The sequence below is a fragment of the Pygocentrus nattereri genome, chromosome 9 (genome assembly GCF_015220715.1).
Source record: "Pygocentrus nattereri isolate fPygNat1 chromosome 9, fPygNat1.pri, whole genome shotgun sequence".
Classification (NCBI taxonomy): Eukaryota; Metazoa; Chordata; class Actinopteri; order Characiformes; family Serrasalmidae; genus Pygocentrus; species Pygocentrus nattereri.
Window position 1 is genome coordinate 23,626,659 of NC_051219.1, and position 20,148 is coordinate 23,646,806.

The 20,148-nt window shown below is 38.3% G+C and overlaps 1 protein-coding gene across 2 annotated transcripts in view; it reads right to left on the minus strand.

The window, feature by feature from the left end:
• The window catches only part of mitfb (melanocyte inducing transcription factor b), a 55,651-nt gene that overhangs the window by 19,337 nt on the left and 16,166 nt on the right, over window positions 1-20,148 (minus strand). For both annotated transcript variants that reach the window (XM_017715607.2, XM_017715609.2), the window contains exon 2: window positions 13,504-13,735. In XM_017715607.2, coding sequence (XP_017571096.2) covers window positions 13,504-13,735 — 232 coding nt within the window. The remainder of the gene's footprint in view (window positions 1-13,503; window positions 13,736-20,148) is intronic.

Here is a 20,148-nt window from a genome sequence, read left to right on the forward strand (position 1 = left end):
CACTGTACTGATGATAACTGTCCACTTTAGAACCTGCAGTCCCTCCTGTTAGTGTTGTCATCATTTACATTTTGCATTATATAGCTAGTTTGCTATTATTAGCAGTAGCTCACACTGCAAGAACAATACGAGCATCTGTGAGGAGTCGGATGCTAAGTCGACAAAAGGAAGAGGAAAGCATGCGCTTATGTGAATTCCTTCATTTGGATCAAATGTATTGCCACCAGCAGCGAACTGAACAGGTTCATGTGCAATCACATTGAGACTCAGGGTTTTTGGCGGGGCCACATATGTGTGGACCCGAGTGCAAGTGGAGTGTTCAAACTTCCCCTTAATGTTAGCTTGACAACATCTACACTTTTATTCTTGTCAATTTAATCCGAGTATTCTCCGCGCTCTGTGTTGTGTCTAGATTAGCAGTGTCCAAACATTTTGCCTTCTGGGGGGCCAAAGCACAAGCTCTGTTGTGGGCTGAGGGCCAAAATGACTAAACAGTAGAAGCATTCCAAAGTCTAGGCTGTAGCCGAGGTAGGATGCATTTCATGGCTGTTACGTCATGGAAAGCCCTTCCAAAGTGAAGGACCCTTCGTATGCAGCCTAGAAATGCAGCCTACGTTCTGAGTGATTTCGAGAATGCAACAGATGTATCCTTCCAGGCCTTCAGTTACACAGTTTCTCTCACCAGTTCTCTCACAAGTTATGCAACCCAATTGCAAGAGGCAGGACCTTTCTGATCACGTAAGCAGGCAGCTGCGTTAGGACCACTCCATTTGTGTGACCAATAGGTGGACAAAGGATAGGAGGACAGTCCTACCTACCTTGGCAGCAGCCAAAAGGGTTCTTTGCATCATCAATTAGTATTTCAGATTGATGGAGAATGTGCTATACATGGTTCTATAAAGACCCTTGTTGAACAGGGATCTATATAGCACCCAAAAGGTTCTTCTATTGTTGCAATGTTTAGCTTGTAACAATAAAATACCCTTTTGGGTTCTATAACGAACCCTTTTCAAAAAGGTTCTATTCATGCACATTTTCCACCAATGCAAAGAACCCTTTCATGATGCAAAGAAACCTTTAATCATGCAAAGAGTTCCTTGAGAGTTTATGGGTGTAAATACACTGTAAAAAATGGCTCATCAACCCAACCGAAAAAAATGACTTCATTTGGTAACAAGTAAAATAACTAGTTTTAGTGAACCTAAATAAATACTTTGAATGAATGATTCTTTCAACCAATGTAGTTTTTGAGTTAAATAAAATGAATTCATTGCTTGTTACTACATTAAACATTTTTTCTAGGTTGAACTGAGGAACCACTTTTTACAGTGTAATAACATCAAAAGATTCAGGGAATCCAGTGAAAGTGACTAGTTAACTTACTTGATACCACATGGAATCATTTTTTTAGGGAGATCTGACAAGCCACTTTTTACGACGTTGATGATCAACTGTCATGTCTGTTTCCTAGCAACCGACCACGCGCTCACAGCTGAAACATAAACATGTCATCAAACTAGTCTAGTTAGTCAGACAGCTGCTGTTACTGCTGTAAAAAAGATGAAAAGTAAAGTGTGATGAACTGTAAGTTGTGAACTGTGGAGTGCCCCTGCTGTTTATCAGAGCGTGGCCGCTCCCCAGTTTCAGTCTTCATTTCTCAAATGCTTTAGCCGAGCGCGCCAACGTTATTCCTCCTAATAACGCGTTCAGCTCTGTGTCCTCATTATTCATCACCATCGCTGTAATATTTTCTCAGCAACATTAACACACTAAGGTAATAAGAGGGATGGTAGAGATTGAGTCTGCAGTGTCTGAGATTTTTAAAATGCAGAGTTAAAAAATATCTCTGAAAAATATCTGAAAAATATCTCACAGTGAAAGCAGCGTTTTACAGTATAAATAAATGTCGCGTGATTATGCTGGTAGTGAACTACGCTGCCTCACAGAGCTGCCTAAAAACTATAGAAACGGAAGCTTAAACAGAAGTTAGTACACTGTTGGAGTTTAAAGTGAGGACAGGATTTAGGAGGTTTAGTCTAGTTAGGATATTTGTGTAATACTGTTTTCAGTCATCTGGAGTTAATGATGAGATTATGAAGTTAGGAACTGTTATTCTGTGACACACACATACACAGCTGAATTACCAGAGGCACAATGTGTGGAGCAGACATCAGATCAGCCACATGGGAGGATCAGAGTAGGGGTGCGCGCTCACGGTCTTCGATTAGTGCTGCTAGTAATGCAACGCTAAAACCCGTTAGCTAGGAACATCAGTGACACCCCAGACAGATACAATCTCCACTTAAAGGGAGTCAGTTCAGAAGAAGGGAACAAGAAATCCTCCAGCTTTCTCCACAAAGCAGCTCAGTGTTCTACAGCCGTGGGGAACAGAAGGTTCTTTACCAGAAACATCATCAGGAACATCCCTCACAACTACAAACTTCTCCAGGGCTCAAAAGCCAACAAAGATTCCTCTCTTCTGCTCTGTGATCTTGTGTCGAGTGCTGTTAATGTTTCTCGCGTCCCCCTAAGAGAAATATAAGCTAATTAAGCTAAGCTTAGAACGAGAACGTTTTCTGAATCTTCGAGATCAGTGAACCCTTTCACCTTTTCCTCTCTCCTGAAGAACTTCAGTCCAGAACAGTTTGGTGATTTTCCGGATCAAGCACACTTGATTCAGCTCACAGGTTTAGTGGGCGGGCAGGGTTGCCAGATTGCTTCTATAGTATCCAGCCAAAAAGGTCATTTCAAACATAATGCTAATTATTACCTTTGTTAATGCTAAGTCATTTTTTATTAATTAAGCTAACTTCTTAGCTTTATTAATGCTAACTTCTTAACCCTATAAATGTTAACATATTACCTTCATTAATGCTAATTCATTAGCTTTATTAACACTCCCCTAATACCTTTGTTACTGCTAGCTCATTAGCCTTATTAATGCTTACATATTACCTTTATTAATGCTAAGCCATTAACTTTATTAATGCCACCTTATTACCTTATCAATGGCAGCATATTAACTTCATTAATGCTAAGCTATTAACTTTATTCATTTTAACTTATTACCTTTAGTAATGCATGAGTTTGTTTACTGTGTTAATTCTGACCTATTATGTAAATGTTCATTATGTTAATTCTAATCTATTAGCTTTATTATTGCATGGGTTCATTAAGTTTTTTTATGCTAACTTATTAATACTAACTTATTAATGAAAATGTACTGGCATTATAAAGCCACACTATCATTACCTTTATGAATGCTAAGATGCTAATGCTAACTCATAACTTTGTTAATACTGATGTTTTATTTCATTAAAATTATGTGTTCTTTACATTTATTAATGCTGACTCAAATATTATCTGTAACAGTTTTGGAAATATTGTGGTATGGACTTTTATTGATATCACTCAGCAGTAGCCTGGCTCAACTCGGAAAGATGTTCATCTTTTCTTCAAAATTTGATTTTCCTGTAGTCATACTTCAAGTCAGCAGGCTAAGTGCTGTGTGGGGATCTGAGGAGTGTGGCCATGCAAAGGATCTCTAACATGTACACCACACTCACACGTAAAAAGGAAATCTGTTGTTGCCAGTGCCCTTGTTGTTTTTGTTGCACTCATTGTTGTTGTTGTTAATGTTGGTGTTTGCTTACTGAATTATGTCCTATAACCATGGGTTTTATTGTGTGTTCATCCACCCTCCTTGTCCACCCATGTGTCATGTCCCCCCTAGTTAGCTCCTTCCTGTGTTTCATGTTGGGGTAGCGCTGGGTTGGGAATTTTTAGGTCTTTGTAAAGACTCTTTGTCGAAGTGCCTGTTTGATAATAGAACATTTGCCAATATATGCATTGTTCTCTGGTTTGCTTGTGCTACAAACAGTAAACTGGTGTCAGAAGTGGGATGCTGCTGCTGAGTTTGAAAAAATCAGGCAGTGCATCAACAAACTCAAAAGTGGATGGCAAAGAAGACATAGCCCAAAGGAAGAGGGTACTGAACGCTATGCATGTCCAGGTCCAGTCAGCCAAGAGTAAGGTGGGGAAAGGACACACCAAGGACACGAGAGAACGTGTCTCCCCAGGGGGCAACCCGCAGCACTTGTGCTGGCTGGGACAGTGGACAGGTCAGGACTCTGCTTGCCCCACATGCATTGTTTGAGGTATGTAGCCACTGGGGCAGCTGACCCTTGAGCGGGACCCCCACATAAAGGAAATTTGTTGTAGCTGTTGTTGTAGCTGTTGCTTGTTGTTAATGTAGATTTTTCTGAATTGTGTCCTGAGAGAGTGGGTTTGTAAAGGCTTACTGTTGAAATGCATGTTAAATAAAAGAGCATTTGCCCACACTTTCTACGCTGATGCTACTGTATGTTAGCAGTAATTTGTTGGAACTCCTCATTAGACCCTGTAATAGTGTCAGTCTGGTAGGATAAGATTCCTCCACTCATTTCAAAGCAGTGTGTTTCCTTTTCAATTCTAAATACTCCATGGAATGAAAGCAGTACAGCTAATTACGGGCATTCTTCGCTGAATTAGCCCGGGGTGTGTTCGCTAAGACTGTTCTTGCCTTTGTCTCAGTGCTTAAACCGATCCAGTGCTTATTCTTGGATGGATCAAAGGTCACTTGGCTAATTAAGGGGCCAATCGGCCTTCAGTCGAACCCATCTGAGCTTAATGTTTTCACTTTTAAGGTCCAGCAGCTCTGGCTGGTACCCCAGAGCTAATTTAGCCTAGCTGTGAGGGGAGGGGTATGCTAAGCTAATCGCTGGAGCTTTTTACTTGTCTCTTCAGGAAGAAAAAAAATTCCTTCATCTGCTGTTGTGTAAGAGGAATTTCTCAAGCTTGTCATATTCGATTTTTCATGACTGACATTTCACAAGGTCGTAACGCAGTGCAACTGCATAACGCTTCAAAGCTGTGATTGTACAGACATTAGCCTGCAGTAGTATAATTTACTTATTTCACCCCTTTTAAAAGGGGAATTCCACTGAATGCTCTAAATTTCTGCATACGATGTAAACAGAGTCTGAGTGGTGGTGATAGGAACCAGATGTCCACCTCTAAAAGGTCCCTCAGAGAAAATTATTAGATGAAATGGTTATGAATGCACTGCCTGATGACTATGCCTGATTATTTCAGATTTTCCATTATTTTCCCATCCAACATTCCATATAAAAGGTTCACTGGTGGTTTTGGACAGTAAATAAAATGTCTATATTTGTGTTGTAGTCATAGCGACTCCTGGTTCCTATCACCACCACTGTAAATAAATCTGAACTATTTCAGAAAAGCAGTCATAATTAATTTCTACATGATCATTGCACAACCTCTCTTCATCCTTTACAATAAAACAGGTTGTATATATAAATACACTATATTGACAAAAGTATTGGGACACCTATATATTATACCTACATGAGTTTTTATGAATCCCAGTCTAAATCCATAGGCATTAATATGGAGTTGATCCCCCTTTGCAGCTATAACAGATTCCACTCTTCTGAGAAGCTTTCTACAAGATTTTGGAGTGTGTCTATGGGAATGTTTGTCCAGCATTATCTCCCCTACACCAAACTTTAGGGTTGGCACAAAACAGTCAGGCAGGTAATGTTCTCCTGGCATTAGCCAAACCCAGACTCGCCCTTCAGACTGTCAGATAGAGAAGCGTGATTCATCACTCCATAGAATACTTTTCCACTGCTCCTCAGTCTAGTGGCGATGTGTTTTACATCACTCCACCCAATGCTTGCCATTGTGCTGTAATGTAAGGCTTGCATGCAGTGGCTCAGCCATAGAAACCCATGCCATGAAGCTCTCAACACACAATTTTTGTGCTGATATTAATTCCAGCAGAGCATTGGTGACTTTTATGAACTATGTGCCTCAACACTTGGCAACACGTTCTGTAACTACGTGATGTGATACTTCATGGCTGAGTTACTGTTACAATAATACCACTCATAGTTGATCCTATAATATGGAAAATGGAGGAGGAAATTTTGCGAACTGACTTGCAGTGATGGTATCCTATTACAGTACTGTGCTCAAATGTAGTGAGCTCATTCTTTTACAAATGTGTGTAAAGGCAGACTGCATGGATAGGAGCTTAAATTTTGAAAAGCTGTGCAGAATGTAAATAAAAATAGGATGCAATTATGTGCAGCTCATGTAAACCATATTTATAAAGGAAAATACTATGAAGACAACATATCAAATATTGAAACTGAGAAATTTTTAAAAAAATATATGGCCATTTAGAATGTTATGCCAATAACACGTTCCATAAATTTAGGATGGACGCATGTTTATCACTGTGTTCTTTTAACAACACCCTGTAAGCATCTGGGAACTGAGGAGACCAATTGCTGTAGTTTTGAAAAGTGAAATGTTTTCACATTCTTGTTTGATATTGTATTTCAGCTGCTTGACAGTTCAGGGGATTATTTGTTGCAGTTTTCATGAAATAACCCTTCAAATGTTGTCAAATGGGTGACAGTGGTTTGACATTGTGTTGTTGAAATAAACGTCTTCTCTGAAAAAACATTGTCTGGATGACAGCATATCATATATATCTTGTTCAGTAATAATGGTCCCTGCACAGATGTGCACGTCATCCATGCCATGTGCACTACTGCACCCCTATACCATCATAACTGGCTTTAGAACTGTACGCTAATAACAAGCAGAGTGTTCTGTAGCCTGGAGGACACACTATCCATGACTTCCAAAAAGAATCTGAAATGTTGATTTGTTGGAACACAGAAGACTTTTCCACTTCCCCTCAGTCCCTGTTTAAATGAGCTCGGGCCCAGAGACGGCAACAAGCATTTCTGGATCCTGTTTATATATGGTTTCTTCCATCTATACATGGATCCAGCGACAAACTGTTTTCACAGACATTGGTTTTCACAACTGTTTCTGAGCCCATGCAGTGATTTCCACTACAGAATCATGCCTGTTTTTAATGCAGGGTCATCTGAGGGCCTGAAGTTCATGACCAGCAAATACTGGTTTTTGGCCTTTTCCCTTATATGCAGAGATTTCTCCAGATTTTCTTAATCTTTTAAGCTTATTTTGTACCATAGATGATGAAAAGCTGTCATTATAGCTAAAGAGGGACACACTAACAAATACTAAGGAATTTTGATATTCATGTTTAAATTTCAAAGATTATACTTTTCACTCAGATTGTTATGCTGTTAATGGCACTGAAAATAGAATAGACTCTCACTATGTAAATGAGCTTGGATCTGACTGGTTGCCCCTGTGTAACTGGCTAAACTGATGTAAGCTCATTAGGTCAATATGCGTACGTGATTGATACTCCATCAGACTTATTTCCAACAAAAAGTGATGAAATTAAGTTTTCCAGGATATAGGCCCTTTAATATAACAGGACAAAAAAATTATATTTACAATACATTTGGTAAAATATATAGTAGAGGTCCGTATTGTGAGGATATTTATCATTCTTGTGATATACAGTGGGGAAAAAAAGGTATTTACTCATTCACTAATTGTGCAAGTTCTCCCACTTAAAAAGATGAGAGAGGCATGTTGACATCATAGGTAGACCTCAACTATGAGAGACAAAATGAGAAAAAAAAATTCAGAAAATCACATTGTCTGATTTTTTAAAAATTCATTTGCAAATAATGGTGGAAAATAAGTATTTGGTCACCTACAAACAAGCAAGATTTCTGGCTGTCACAGACCTGTAACTTCTTCTTTAAGAGGCTTCTTTGTCCTCCACTCTTTACCTGTATTAATGGCACCTGTTTGACCTCGTTAATTGTATAAAAGACACCTGTCCACAACTTCAAACAGTCACACTCCAAACTCCACTATGGTGAAGACCAAAGAGCTGTTGAAGGACACCAGAAACAAGATTGTAGACCTGCACCAGGCTGGGAAGACTGAATCTGCGATAGGCAAGCAGCTTGGTGTGAAGAAATCTACTGTGGGAGCAATAATCAGAAAATAGAAGACCTACAAGACCACAGCTAATCTCCCTCGATCAGGGGCTCCACGCAAGATCTCAGCCTGTGGGGTCAAAATGATCACAAGAACGGTGAGCAGAAATCCCAGAACCACACGGGGGGACGTAGTGAATGACCTGCAGAAAACTGGGACCAACGTTACAAAGGCTACTGTCAGTAACACACTACGCCGCCAGGGACTCAGATCTTGCAGTGCCAGTCATGTCCCCCTGCTTAAGCCAGTACATATCCGGGCGCATCTGAAGTTTGCTAGAGAGCATTTTGATGTTCCGGAAGAGTATTGGGAGAATGTCATATGGTCAGATGAAACCAAAGTAGAACTGTTTGGTACAAACACAACTCGTCGTGTTTGGAGGAGAGTGAATGCTGAGTTGCATCCAAAGAACACCATACCAACTGTGAAGCATGGGGGTGGCAACATCATGCTTTGGGGCTGTTTCTCTGCAAAGGGACCAGGACACCTTTTCCGTGTACATGAAAAAATGAATGGGGCCATGTATTGGGAGATTTTGAGTGCAAACCTCCTTCCATCGGCAAGGGCATTGAAGATGAAATGTGGCTGGGTCTTTCAGCATGACAATGATACCAAGCACACTGCCAGGGCAACAAAGGAGTGGCTTCGTAAGAAGCATTTCAAGGTCCTGGAGTGGCCTAGCCAGTCTCCAGATCTCAACCCCATAGAAAACCTTTGGAGGGAGTTGAAAGTCCATGTTGCCTGCCGACAGCCCCAAAACATCACTGCTCTGCATGGAGGAATGGGCCAACATACCAGCAGCGGTGTGTGCCAACCTTGTAAAGGCTTACAGAAAATGTTTGACCTCTGTCATTGCCAACAAAGAATATATAACAAAGTATTGAGATGAACTTTTGTTATTGATCAAATACTTATTTTCCACCATTATTTGCAAATAAATTCTTTAAAAATCAGACAATGTGATTTTATAAATTTGTTTCCTCATTTGTCTCTCATAGTTGAGGTCTACCTATGATGTCAATTACAGGCCTCTCTCATCTTTTTAAGTGGGAGAACTTGCACAATTGGTGACTGACTAAATACTTTTTTTTCCCCACTGTAGGTGATAATTTGTTTTTCTAAGTGTAACGCAGTTGTGGTCAGTGCTTAAAGAACAACTGCATGTTGTTACGAGAGTGTAATTAGTCCTGTTCAATTGGATTTAGTGCAGCACAATGAGTAAAATGTTAAATAAAAATCATTGTATTCATAGTTTTTAATGGTTCTTTTAAAACGTGGCTTCAGCGCTGTAACTTACCAGAGAAAATAAATAACGTCAAATGTTCAATATGGTTACCATGTCTGCCACCCTTCATACTTTATGCTTAGAGAAACCACATCCTTATTTAAGGATCTCATACCAGTGAAAACCAAGTTTTGTTTAAATAAGAGTTTGATGTAGTATGTGAACACTGTTAAAGTTTTCAGAATGTATCAGTCAATACAGCCCATATATGGGAACAAAGCTCTAAAAAAAGTTGGCTCTGTGATGTCACAAAAAACAATGCGTTTACATACCTTTGTTTAAAAAGCAGTTTAGCATTTCTCCTTCACATTGAATTTATAAGGTGTGTTTCAGCTTTTTTGAACAACATACATGACATATGTAAGTCTTAAAGGCACAGTACCAAAAGCAGCCTCTTAGATAAAGTGACAGAGACTCATAAATAAGGCTGACTACTGAAAAGTTTTTTGCTTCATGAAAACACAAAAAGCTTCATGGAGAGTCTTTGAAATATTTTTGAACTATTAATGTTTCCAAACAATAATTTCAATGACAAAAATCTTAATTTTTTAGTATGTAAGGCCATTAAAAACGTATAAGCACAAAAAGCAAAAACAAAATAACACAAAAACAAAATAACACACAAAGCATGATAGCACTCATTTTTGTCAAGAGACTACTTTTTTAATTCTGCATGTGGCAAAGTAGAGTTATTTAAGCAGTTTTCAACGTTACAAGCAGATTTCACAAAAAAGTGCAAGCAAAAAGGAATCAGTGCTGTTTCATTAATATCCCATTTCAAAAATGACAGTTTTAACACCTTTAAACCCAGACGTATTACATCCTAATGCTTATTATTCCATAACTGCATGCATTTTGATGCAAACTGAGTGTTAAATGTAGGTGTTGTTTTTGAAGATTGTAACAGAAGTTAAGTTGGGTTCTGGTCATGAATGAGACGTTCGCTCTGTTAATTTCTGTACATACATTACGGACTGAAGAGCAACACAGACATGAAAGAGTAAAACCAAGCCAAAGGTGTGAATTTTAGGATTTGGCTATCGTGCAGTTGACCGGTCAGTGCTGACAGGTGTCCAGTGGGTAAATGACCGCACCATCGTCAGCTGGGCATGAGTAACGACTGAGTGAACATAAAAACTACACTGCGCTGGTCAGAACTTCAATCATACTGTCACTATGAGGCATGACTATAAACATATCTTCAGCAAAAAATTCTATTTTTCACACTACAAAATTCCAAATTTCATTCAATGACAAATAAAAAATTCCTCAAATACAAATTTCAACTATATAAAATTACCAAGTTTTATTCACTAATAAATTCCCAAATATTAGAAATACCTATTTTAGAAATACAAACAAAACAACTGCAGATTTCAAATGTAAATTTTAAATATTCAAATGTCATCAATAAATGCGAATTTCCAAATTTCACTTAACATCAGAATCCTCAAGTCTAAAATTCAAAATTCCATTGAATAACACATCACCTACATAAACATTTCCAAATTTCCCTAATGCATTTTTCAAAAGTACAGATTTCCAAATTTGCCAAATACAAAAACTTACCAATTAATTAATTCCCGAATTTCCTCTCAGATACCTATAAACTTCTTAAATCTATTGAAAGACATCTATTAAACCAAAAAACGCAACATATAAATCCAAAAAATGCATAAATTTACATTTAATAAAAGATGACTACATGCAGTGTGATTAAAACTTCACCATGTGGAACAGAAGGACTAAAATAGGTTTACAGTGTCAATTTTTGTGACCTCAGTACTAAAACGATGAAATATTAAAAATAATTTTCTCACCAAGTCACTTATTATTTATTCTAGCGCTCTTTCTAAATGTCTTTGTAATTTATAATTGCTTAACAATAATTTTAAAAATACGTTCCAAAAAAAGTTCCAAATTTGGTTATTTGGTTTTCCAGTTGATTTGCAGTTCATTGTTTCATGCAAAGTGTGTTATAATAACAGCAGGAAAACTCTTTTTGTGATTAAGTCTCATTAATATTAATCCTGATTAAATCAGTATCATTATTAAAACTAAAATCTTGTTGAGTTTGAGTTAGATGCCTAAAATAAAAGCAAAATATAATATTATGTCCCTTAAGCAAGTTGGGGGATTAAAGCAGCTGCAGTTGTACTGACAATATAAATGTAACCGCAGCATGTGAACAAATTAATACTACATAACTGCAAAAATCTAAATACTGCTCAATATTCTCATGGCAATGGCAACATGGCCAACAGTTCCCATCAGTAAACTTCTAAAAAATCAAACTGACCCCAGACAAGGCTCTTTCTTACCGGGCTGTGCGATCCGTTCACAATATTCTGGGCTGTTGTGTGGATGCTGTAGTAATTATCACAGACAGAAAATCAGAAACAGTGTCTGTAGCTCCGCACTAACGAGGAATCAAAGCTCCGAGATGGGAACGCCGAGCAAATAGGATTAAATACGGATAAATCCACGAGGCTGGAAACACAGCATGATTTAAAGAGAAATTCTCTCAGCAAACATAATCCCCCCCCCCAACACTCGTTTAACACACTTCACTCTCTCCAGCTCACCTCTCTCTCTCTCTCTCTCTCTCTCTCTCTCTGTCTCTCTTTATTCTCTTTCTCTCTCTCCTTTTGTCTTTATTCTTTCTCTTTATTCTCTCACTTTACTTTTTCTCTCTACTTTCTCTCTTTCTTCTCTCTCCCTTTCTCTTTCTTTCTCTTTTAACTCTTTTTATTCTCTCTTCTTTTTTATTCTCTTCTCTATTTTCTCTTTCTCTCTCTCTCTTTATTCTCTCTCTCTTTCTTCTCACTCCCTCTCTCTCTTTCTTCTTTCTCCCTCTCCTTTCTTTTTATTCTCTCACTCTCTTTATTCTCTCTTTATTATCTCTCCTCTCTGTATTCTTTCTCTATTTCTCCCTCCCTGTTTTCTCCCTTTCTCTTTCTCTCCCTCTCCTTCTTCTCTCCCCCCGTCTTTATTCTCTTTATGTCTTTATTCTTTGTCTTTTTCCTCTCTCTCTGTCTCTTTCTCCCTCGCTCTCCCTCTATTTTCTCTCTCCTTTAATCTTTCTCCTCTTTTTTCTCTCTCTCATTTTTTCTTTTCTTCTCTATCACTCCTAATTTACTTCTACATTATCATTTTTTTCCAGCCTTTTTATCTGTCAGTATTAAACAACTGTTTTTTGTTACTGTGTCTTTAAGACTAATATATGTAAATGAGCTGTTCTCATTAAAACGTTTCCTTGTGAGTGGGTGGAGCCAAACCGTTGCAGACAATATGGAAATAGGTATGCGTGTAAATGTGCTGACTTACCCAAGTATCTCAGTTTTTTCAGTTTTATTGCTCTGTTTAATTTGAACATTTTGTCTTTTACAATGTGTGTAAATGAAATGATGATTAGACCAACAGAAATGTTTAAAAACTGCTTGGAATAAAATCTCTTTACATCAACTTACATTAAAACTAAAGAAGGTTTTTGCCCTTTCTCAAAGAGCTTTATTGATATTTATTGATAGTTTCATCTTTGCTATATCTGAACACCTTGAGCATAAGACTTTTAAGAATACCACTTATAATGCCAATAATAACAATAAAAACAGAAAATAAGAAGAACACTAATAACATGTGCAGTACAGAAGTGGATGTAGTTATTGTATATGCACACTGATACAAATGCTAAAACTATTCCATTTAAAGACATTTTATACTGCCCTTTTATTTTATACTACTAACTCCATCCCACAAAATAAACAACAAAAAACACTGATGTCAAATACTGCAATAATACAGTGTTTAATATACACTAAATCAAATCATTTTACTGCCTTAAAAAAACTAAGATTTTTGTTTACTTCACATTTTATTTCCACTAGTGGTTGTAATTTTAACACTATAAAGTTTGGTCAGTAGGGGGAAAAGTGCACCTCAAACAACACCGACCAACACAGCCATTTGCTGTAGAGTCACTGAATGCTATAGTTGTTTGGCTCAATACACAATCATCATTAATCAGGGTGTGCTTTATGTATATGATATGTAAATAAGGGCTGGTGCTTGATTTCACGCACTGAAGCTGATTGTGCTCAAATCTCCTTTTGTTTCCACATTGTACGAAAGTTTCTTGAATCAGACACAGACCAGTGTGTACATCATTAAAGGACGGTAAAACTGCACTCCTGTATACGTGACTGATGAAGGAGGGCCAATGTGTTGTTATAACGGAAGCTGACTCTTACCCTCAGCACCTCCATGGGCACTTGTGTGGCGGCGGGCATGGCGGAGTGTGTGTTGACGTTGATGGCAGAGCTGTGGGTGGTCGTTTGATTGGTGTAAGGCGGGGCCTGGCGACGGCGATGTTGCTCCTCCCTTCGCTCCTCCTCCTCCAACTGCTCCCTCATCAGCTGCTGCCTCAGCAATGTCCTTGAACCCAGAGGAGGCCTACAGCAGCCATGCTGATCAGAGGGGTTACTGCCGAGAGAGAGAGAGAGAGAGAGAGAGAGAGAGAGAGAGAGAGAGAGAGAGAGAGAGAGAGAGAGTGAGAGAGAGTGAGAGAAAGTTCTCTGTCTATTAGGTGCTGGATAATTGAATTATGTCGAGCTGGAGTTCTAATTAGAGGCTAATGATCAGGGCCACACTGAGCAGCAGGAGAGTTTAGAGGAAACTCAGGTCCTCAAGCTCAGTACAGTAAGTACAGTTGAGTCCAGTGATTTTACACAAATGAAGGTAAAATGATTGTTAAAAAGTATTACAGTATCGAATTACAAAAAGATAAACAAAAGAAACTTTTGCTAAATTTTAGGTTCATTTTATTAGAAACACCTACCTTGTGCTTCCACTCACTGTCCACTTTATTAGAAACACCTTCCTTGTGCTTCCTAACTGTCCACTTTATTAGAAACACCCACCTTGTGCTTCCACTCACTGTCCACTTTATCAGAAACACCAACATTGTGCTTCCTAACTGGCCACTTTATTAGAAACATCCACCTTGTACTTCCACTAACTGCCCTAACTTCATATTTGTGTGCATGTATGAATAACTAATGATGAGGGCCACATAACATGTATGAATATAGTACACATACACATCACTATATAGATTTAAATACATTCCAAAACATTCAAAATTGAAGCAATAGCATCACCACCTTCAGACAAATGCTTCATAAAGAATTTTCACAAACCTAGCAGGAATCTGTGTAGAGTCTTCTGCACGATTTCAGCTGAATTAGTGAGTTTTCGAGTCCAGACAGACCCTCAACACCAACAGAGGAGCTGTGGTGCTTCAACTTTATCCAAACCGCTGATCCTTTTGATGAATCCCCCGCCGGATGGAAGGCCAATCCAGCTGTGCAGTAATCGCACTAATTAGCCTGGCTAGCCCAGGCTAACGTGGCTGCAACCTCTGAGCACTGAGGGTTTACACATTCTCCCAGCTCACTGCCATCTCTAATACCATCGCAGTGTCTACAGTACACCTTGCTAAACTTCACTACAGTCTAAAACATTGAGCAGTCGGCCTGTATCAGTGCAGCTCTACTGGAGCTGCGCTCAGTACTGAGACAGAGCAACGGAGGCTCACTGTCATACCAACTACTATTACATTGATTTACACACCAGACCATAATAATCATAATAATGAGGTTAGAAGATAATAGATAATAGAGAATAGCACTGACCAGTGGAAGTAAGAGGTAACTGTTTCTAATAAAGTGGCCAGTGAGTAAAACCACAAGGTAAGTGGAAGCACAAGGTGCGTGTTTCTAATAAAGTGGCCAGTGAGTAGAAGTACAAGGTGGGGATTTCCATTAAAGTGGCCAGTGAGTGGAAGCACAAGGCAGGTGTTTCTAATAAAGTGGCCACTGAGTGAAACCACAAGATGGGTGTTTCTAATAAAGTGGCCAGAAAATGAACTTGTCCACCCCTAGAAAGAATCTTATCTAGGAAGAAGCTGCATCAAAATGACTCCATTAGTTTGTAAAGGCAGTCATAAAATTGCCATCTTCCTCCTTTTAAAAAGTGCCTCTAATTCATCAGCAGTGTTGCAGTGTTCAGCAGAACTGCTGAAAGTGAGGTCAAGTACAACCTCCTTATGATAAGGAATTTTATCCCAGATCTGTAGTTCCTTCATCATCTGCACTTAAAAATTAATTCAGTGTTTCTTTTTAATTCAATGTGTGAGATGTAAAGAGTGATTCAGAGCGGTTTGGTGTGAAATAGTTTAGATTTCTTTACAGTGGTGGTGATAGGAACCAGGGGTCGCCATGACTACAAAACAAACATAGACATTTAATTTACTATCCTAAACCACCAGTGAACCTAAACATGTCTTCTGAGTTTTATATGGAATATGCAATATATGTTCATGATGGAACGTAGTGAAAAACCTGAAATAATACGTTTTCTTTGGGGACTTTTTTTGCCTCACAACACACTTTATATTATGTATCCCTCCACCATGAATGGATTTTAAGGCCAAAATCTTCTCAAAACTAGCATAAATCAATCAGTCTCAGGCAGCAGGTTGTGTATTCATAACTATTTATCGTAATAACTTTCTGCAGAAAGGTTTTAAAGGTGGACATCTGGTTCCTATTACAACCACTTTGAACAGTACTGACTCAGTAAGTTTCTCTAGAATGAAGCGAATCAAGCTTGTTGTGATGACCTCGGCATGCTGTGAGCACAATGCTAACTGGGGAAAATTTTTGGAAGAAAATTAACAAATACTCCAATTTGCCAATATGGGGCAGTCGTGGGCTGGAGGTTAGGGATCCAGCCTCGTGACCGGAAGGTCGCCGGTTCGATCCCCAGAGCCGACAGCACATGACTGAGATGTCCTTGAGCAAGACTCCTAACCCCCAACTGCTCCTCGGGCGCTGCAGATTGGGATGCCCACCGCTCCGGGCAAGTGTGCTCACTGCCCCCTAGTGTGTGTGTGCTCACTAGTGTGTATGTGGTGTTTCACTTCACGGATGGGTTAAATGCGGAGGTGAAATTTCCCCCGTTGTGGGACTAATAAGGGTCACTTAATCTTAATTTTCAAACAACACACAGAAAAAAAAGCAGGTCAAAATTTGGAAATGTAAACCAGTGCTACATGATGCACATACTGTACTTGCTAAAAGAAAAATGATAACTTTGTCACTGTTACATCTTGATTAATCCATTTCTCCCACACTCAGAACCAAGCACAAACACCTATATTAGCCTCAGTCCAGTAATGTGTGTTACGTTTGTGAGACAGTAATAGCTACTGCTAAGACCTCTATGTCCCAGTATAATGTACATTTCTAACACTGCTCACATATCTTATATAAACCAAGCAAAATATTTTATTTAATATTACAAATAGACAAAATCATGTTACTTGTAGGCTGAGAATTTTGTTGCTGCATCAAATGTTTGCTCTATGTCTCATTCACCGAGTGAGAAACTCTAATATTTCAGTCAGTCTTTCCAGCTTTAGCTAGTTTTCTGACTGTCTTATTTTCAGTAGGACTGATTCCACTGTAACCATATCACAATACAACAATGGTGGCCTACTAGTAGAGAAATTTAGCCAATTTGTTGTGTTTTTTTTAAATAAACAAAGTATTAAAATACATTTGGTTATCATATCTTAATAACTCTGGACATGTACACAGTTTAAGGCAGTCTTAACAGTCAGGCTTTCCTTTAATAACTACATAGCTTAAGCTGTTGAGGTGATGCTGACTTTTTCAGCTTATCAGTGCACAAAAAATGTGCTTGCAATTCTGATGTGAGCAGTTGTTAGTATTTCATTCCTTTTTTAATTTACACAATAGTGAACGGCACTTGTCTTTAATATATAATTTATTGCTTCTCATATCATTATTGTGATATTTAAACACTTTGTTAGTATCGTACAACCCTTGTTAGCACCATGCTAATTGGTGTACATAGACTTTCATTACTCTTTAGCAACAATAGCCTCATAGCTGCACTGCTAAAGCCAAAGATGTCCCAGCTGATTGACCGGTCAGCATAAGGAGATGGAAACTGGGCAAATTAGTTTAACCCTGAGCTCTACAGCTCTATGAGCTGTCAGCAGAGTGAAGGACTGTGAGCTCTGCTGAGGGGAATTTTCCACTTTTGTGAGCGTGGCAGGAAAAACAATAGCTGCACAGTCCTGCACGGACACGCCCCCTCACCCAGCCTGCCAATCAGGAGCATCCAGAGTGGGCCGGATAAGACGGAGACTGGGTTACTGACCGGCTCGCAGCTTCTGCTACTGATCTGAGATCAGCTCTACTCTGTTTTTCAGACAGGTCAAAGAAAGGTCAAGCTCACCCTGAAACAGATACAACTAATAACACAGCAGTGACACTATAGCTAATCAATGCTTGTAACTAATCAATACTATTATTCAGCAACACTGAACTTTAACTGATCTTGGACTTGGACTACCATCCTTTAGCTCTATATCTTAATTATGTTTATTTTATTAAAACTAATGATAGAACATCTCATTTTGTCTCTACCAGAACAATCATAACACTACAGACACTTAGCAAATGTTTTAGTAGTGACAATTTTAACTCGTTTTGAAAAAACGCAGCCAGTACATGACTAAGACAGCTGTACACACATAAAATCATATGTTTCACTTAAAACACATTTAAAAAAAAGAAATCTGTGAGTGACAATTCGTAATGTTTCACATTGATATTTACTTCAACACAATGGGATCTACCTGCTCACCACGTGGCCAGGAGATACAGGGATGCAGCCTCACTTCCTGCTCTAAACTACAGGGGCGTGGCCAATGAGCTCCATGCAAAAACTCACTGTATTTTGGTAGTGACAATTAAACTCATGTAAAATCTAAATCTTTCAACTTTACATTTACTTACATTTTCAGTTCAAACTATTGAAAAAATACAAAAATATGTAAGTATTTACACCCTAAGTGTAAATTTAGGGGTTGGGACAGACACTCCCAATAAAAAGATGATGATGATTATGTATATACTAATCTTATTATTATCTCTATTAATGTCTTGAGTTTACACAGAGAAGCACACATTCTTGTAAATATCTAAGATCTAAATATTTGCTTTGTTTCCTGTTTGAGGGAATTTGGTAGAATAGGCCATACATAAAACACCATATAATATTCTCAAGATAAATTCAAATTTAAATCATTTGATATATCTGATATAAAGTGTGCCTGCCCTGCGATGGACTGGTGGCCTGGCCAGGGTGTATCCTGCATTCCTCCCAGTGACTGCTGGGATAGGCTCCAGCTGCCCCTGTGACCCAAAAGGAGAAGTGGCTTAGAAGATATGTTAACGATAATACAATACTGACCCTGCAATTAGTCGTAATGCAGCTCTTAATTCTGAGATTGGGAAGCAAATGTAAAGGTAAATACATGTATATTTAACATGTGTAACGTGTCTAACCATGAACATGAAATATGAGCGGATGAGGCTAACGTCAAACTATACGTCAGTGGCTTCAAGAACCCATTTTATATTTTTTCAGTCACTTGAGCCACTTGGACGCGGGAAACTTCAGAGGTGGCAATAAACAGACAAAGCAGCTTAGTATCTTTTAGATTTTTTACGTTAATTTTATATTTCTCTTTTATTATTAAGTAATTTATTTTCACTAATATTCATGAGAATATCCTTCACTGGCCCACTAATGATGACTTGCTCCTTAATAAAAGCCTGAGGACCACAAGAGCCCATTGGTTGAGAAACCCTGCTGTAGACCACTGAGTAATATAATCAATAACTCATCTAAAGTATTATTATAACTATAACAGACTGTTCTACAGCTAACTCAACTCATCTAAACTACAACTATTTCTTAAAGTAATTTGAGATTAGTTTATGTAATACAATTCAAACTGCACTATAGCTAATCTAACTAATATAAACTGTAATATAACTTACTAACTACTTTAAATAATACGTCTCAAACTGAATTATAGCTAATAAAATGAATATAAACTTCACCATTTTACATATTAAATTCACACTAGATACTGTATAATTAATAAAATTATTGAGTGTTAAATTTAAATATTAATGGAAAAATACGGCTACAGAACCTGCAGAAAGGAAATCCAGGCTGCTTGTGTTGAATGTAAATAAAAGCTGTATTATCAGCTGAAAAATTATGCACTGCTAAAACAAACACAACCACAAAACACTTAAATACATATGAATAATAGAATCAGAAATGTGTGTGCGCTGAGAAACCTAAATATACTGTAAAATATACATAAATGATGTTTAAGTCTGAATGTCAATACAGTTCACTTTGACTTTGACTTGACTTGACAAATATGTTGCCGGTATCTATAAACACAGAGTAAATTCAGGTTTTAAGATCCTGCTGCTGTTATTAGTTATGCTAATGTGGTTTAGTCCCTGTGTAAAGATACGCAGACTTCATGTGTTGGTATTATGAGGAAAGATGAGGCAGCAACACTAGAGGGCGCAGTTTCCCACCAGCCTTCAGTTCACCTTCACACTCACCTTCTCTCAGAGAGCCACGTCACTACAGGAGCTCAGAGGAGGACGAGCACTTCTTCCTCTCTCTCTCTCTCTCTTATTCTCTGTCCATCTCTCTTACTCTCTCCCTTGCTCTCTTTCTCTCTCTCCTCTCAAGTTGTACTATCTATATATAATTATATAAAAGTAAAAAAAAAGAATAAAGCAAAATATATTGAATGCATGTGACATTAAAACAAGACAGGAAAAAGTTGATTACTGAAGGAAGAATTCTGTCCAGCCCTACTGGCCCTATGTGAAAAAGTAATTGCCCCCTTAGCTACTAAATCAAACAGTTAACCAAATTTAGCTGACTACAGGCCACACTCAGGCATGATCACTATCAGACCT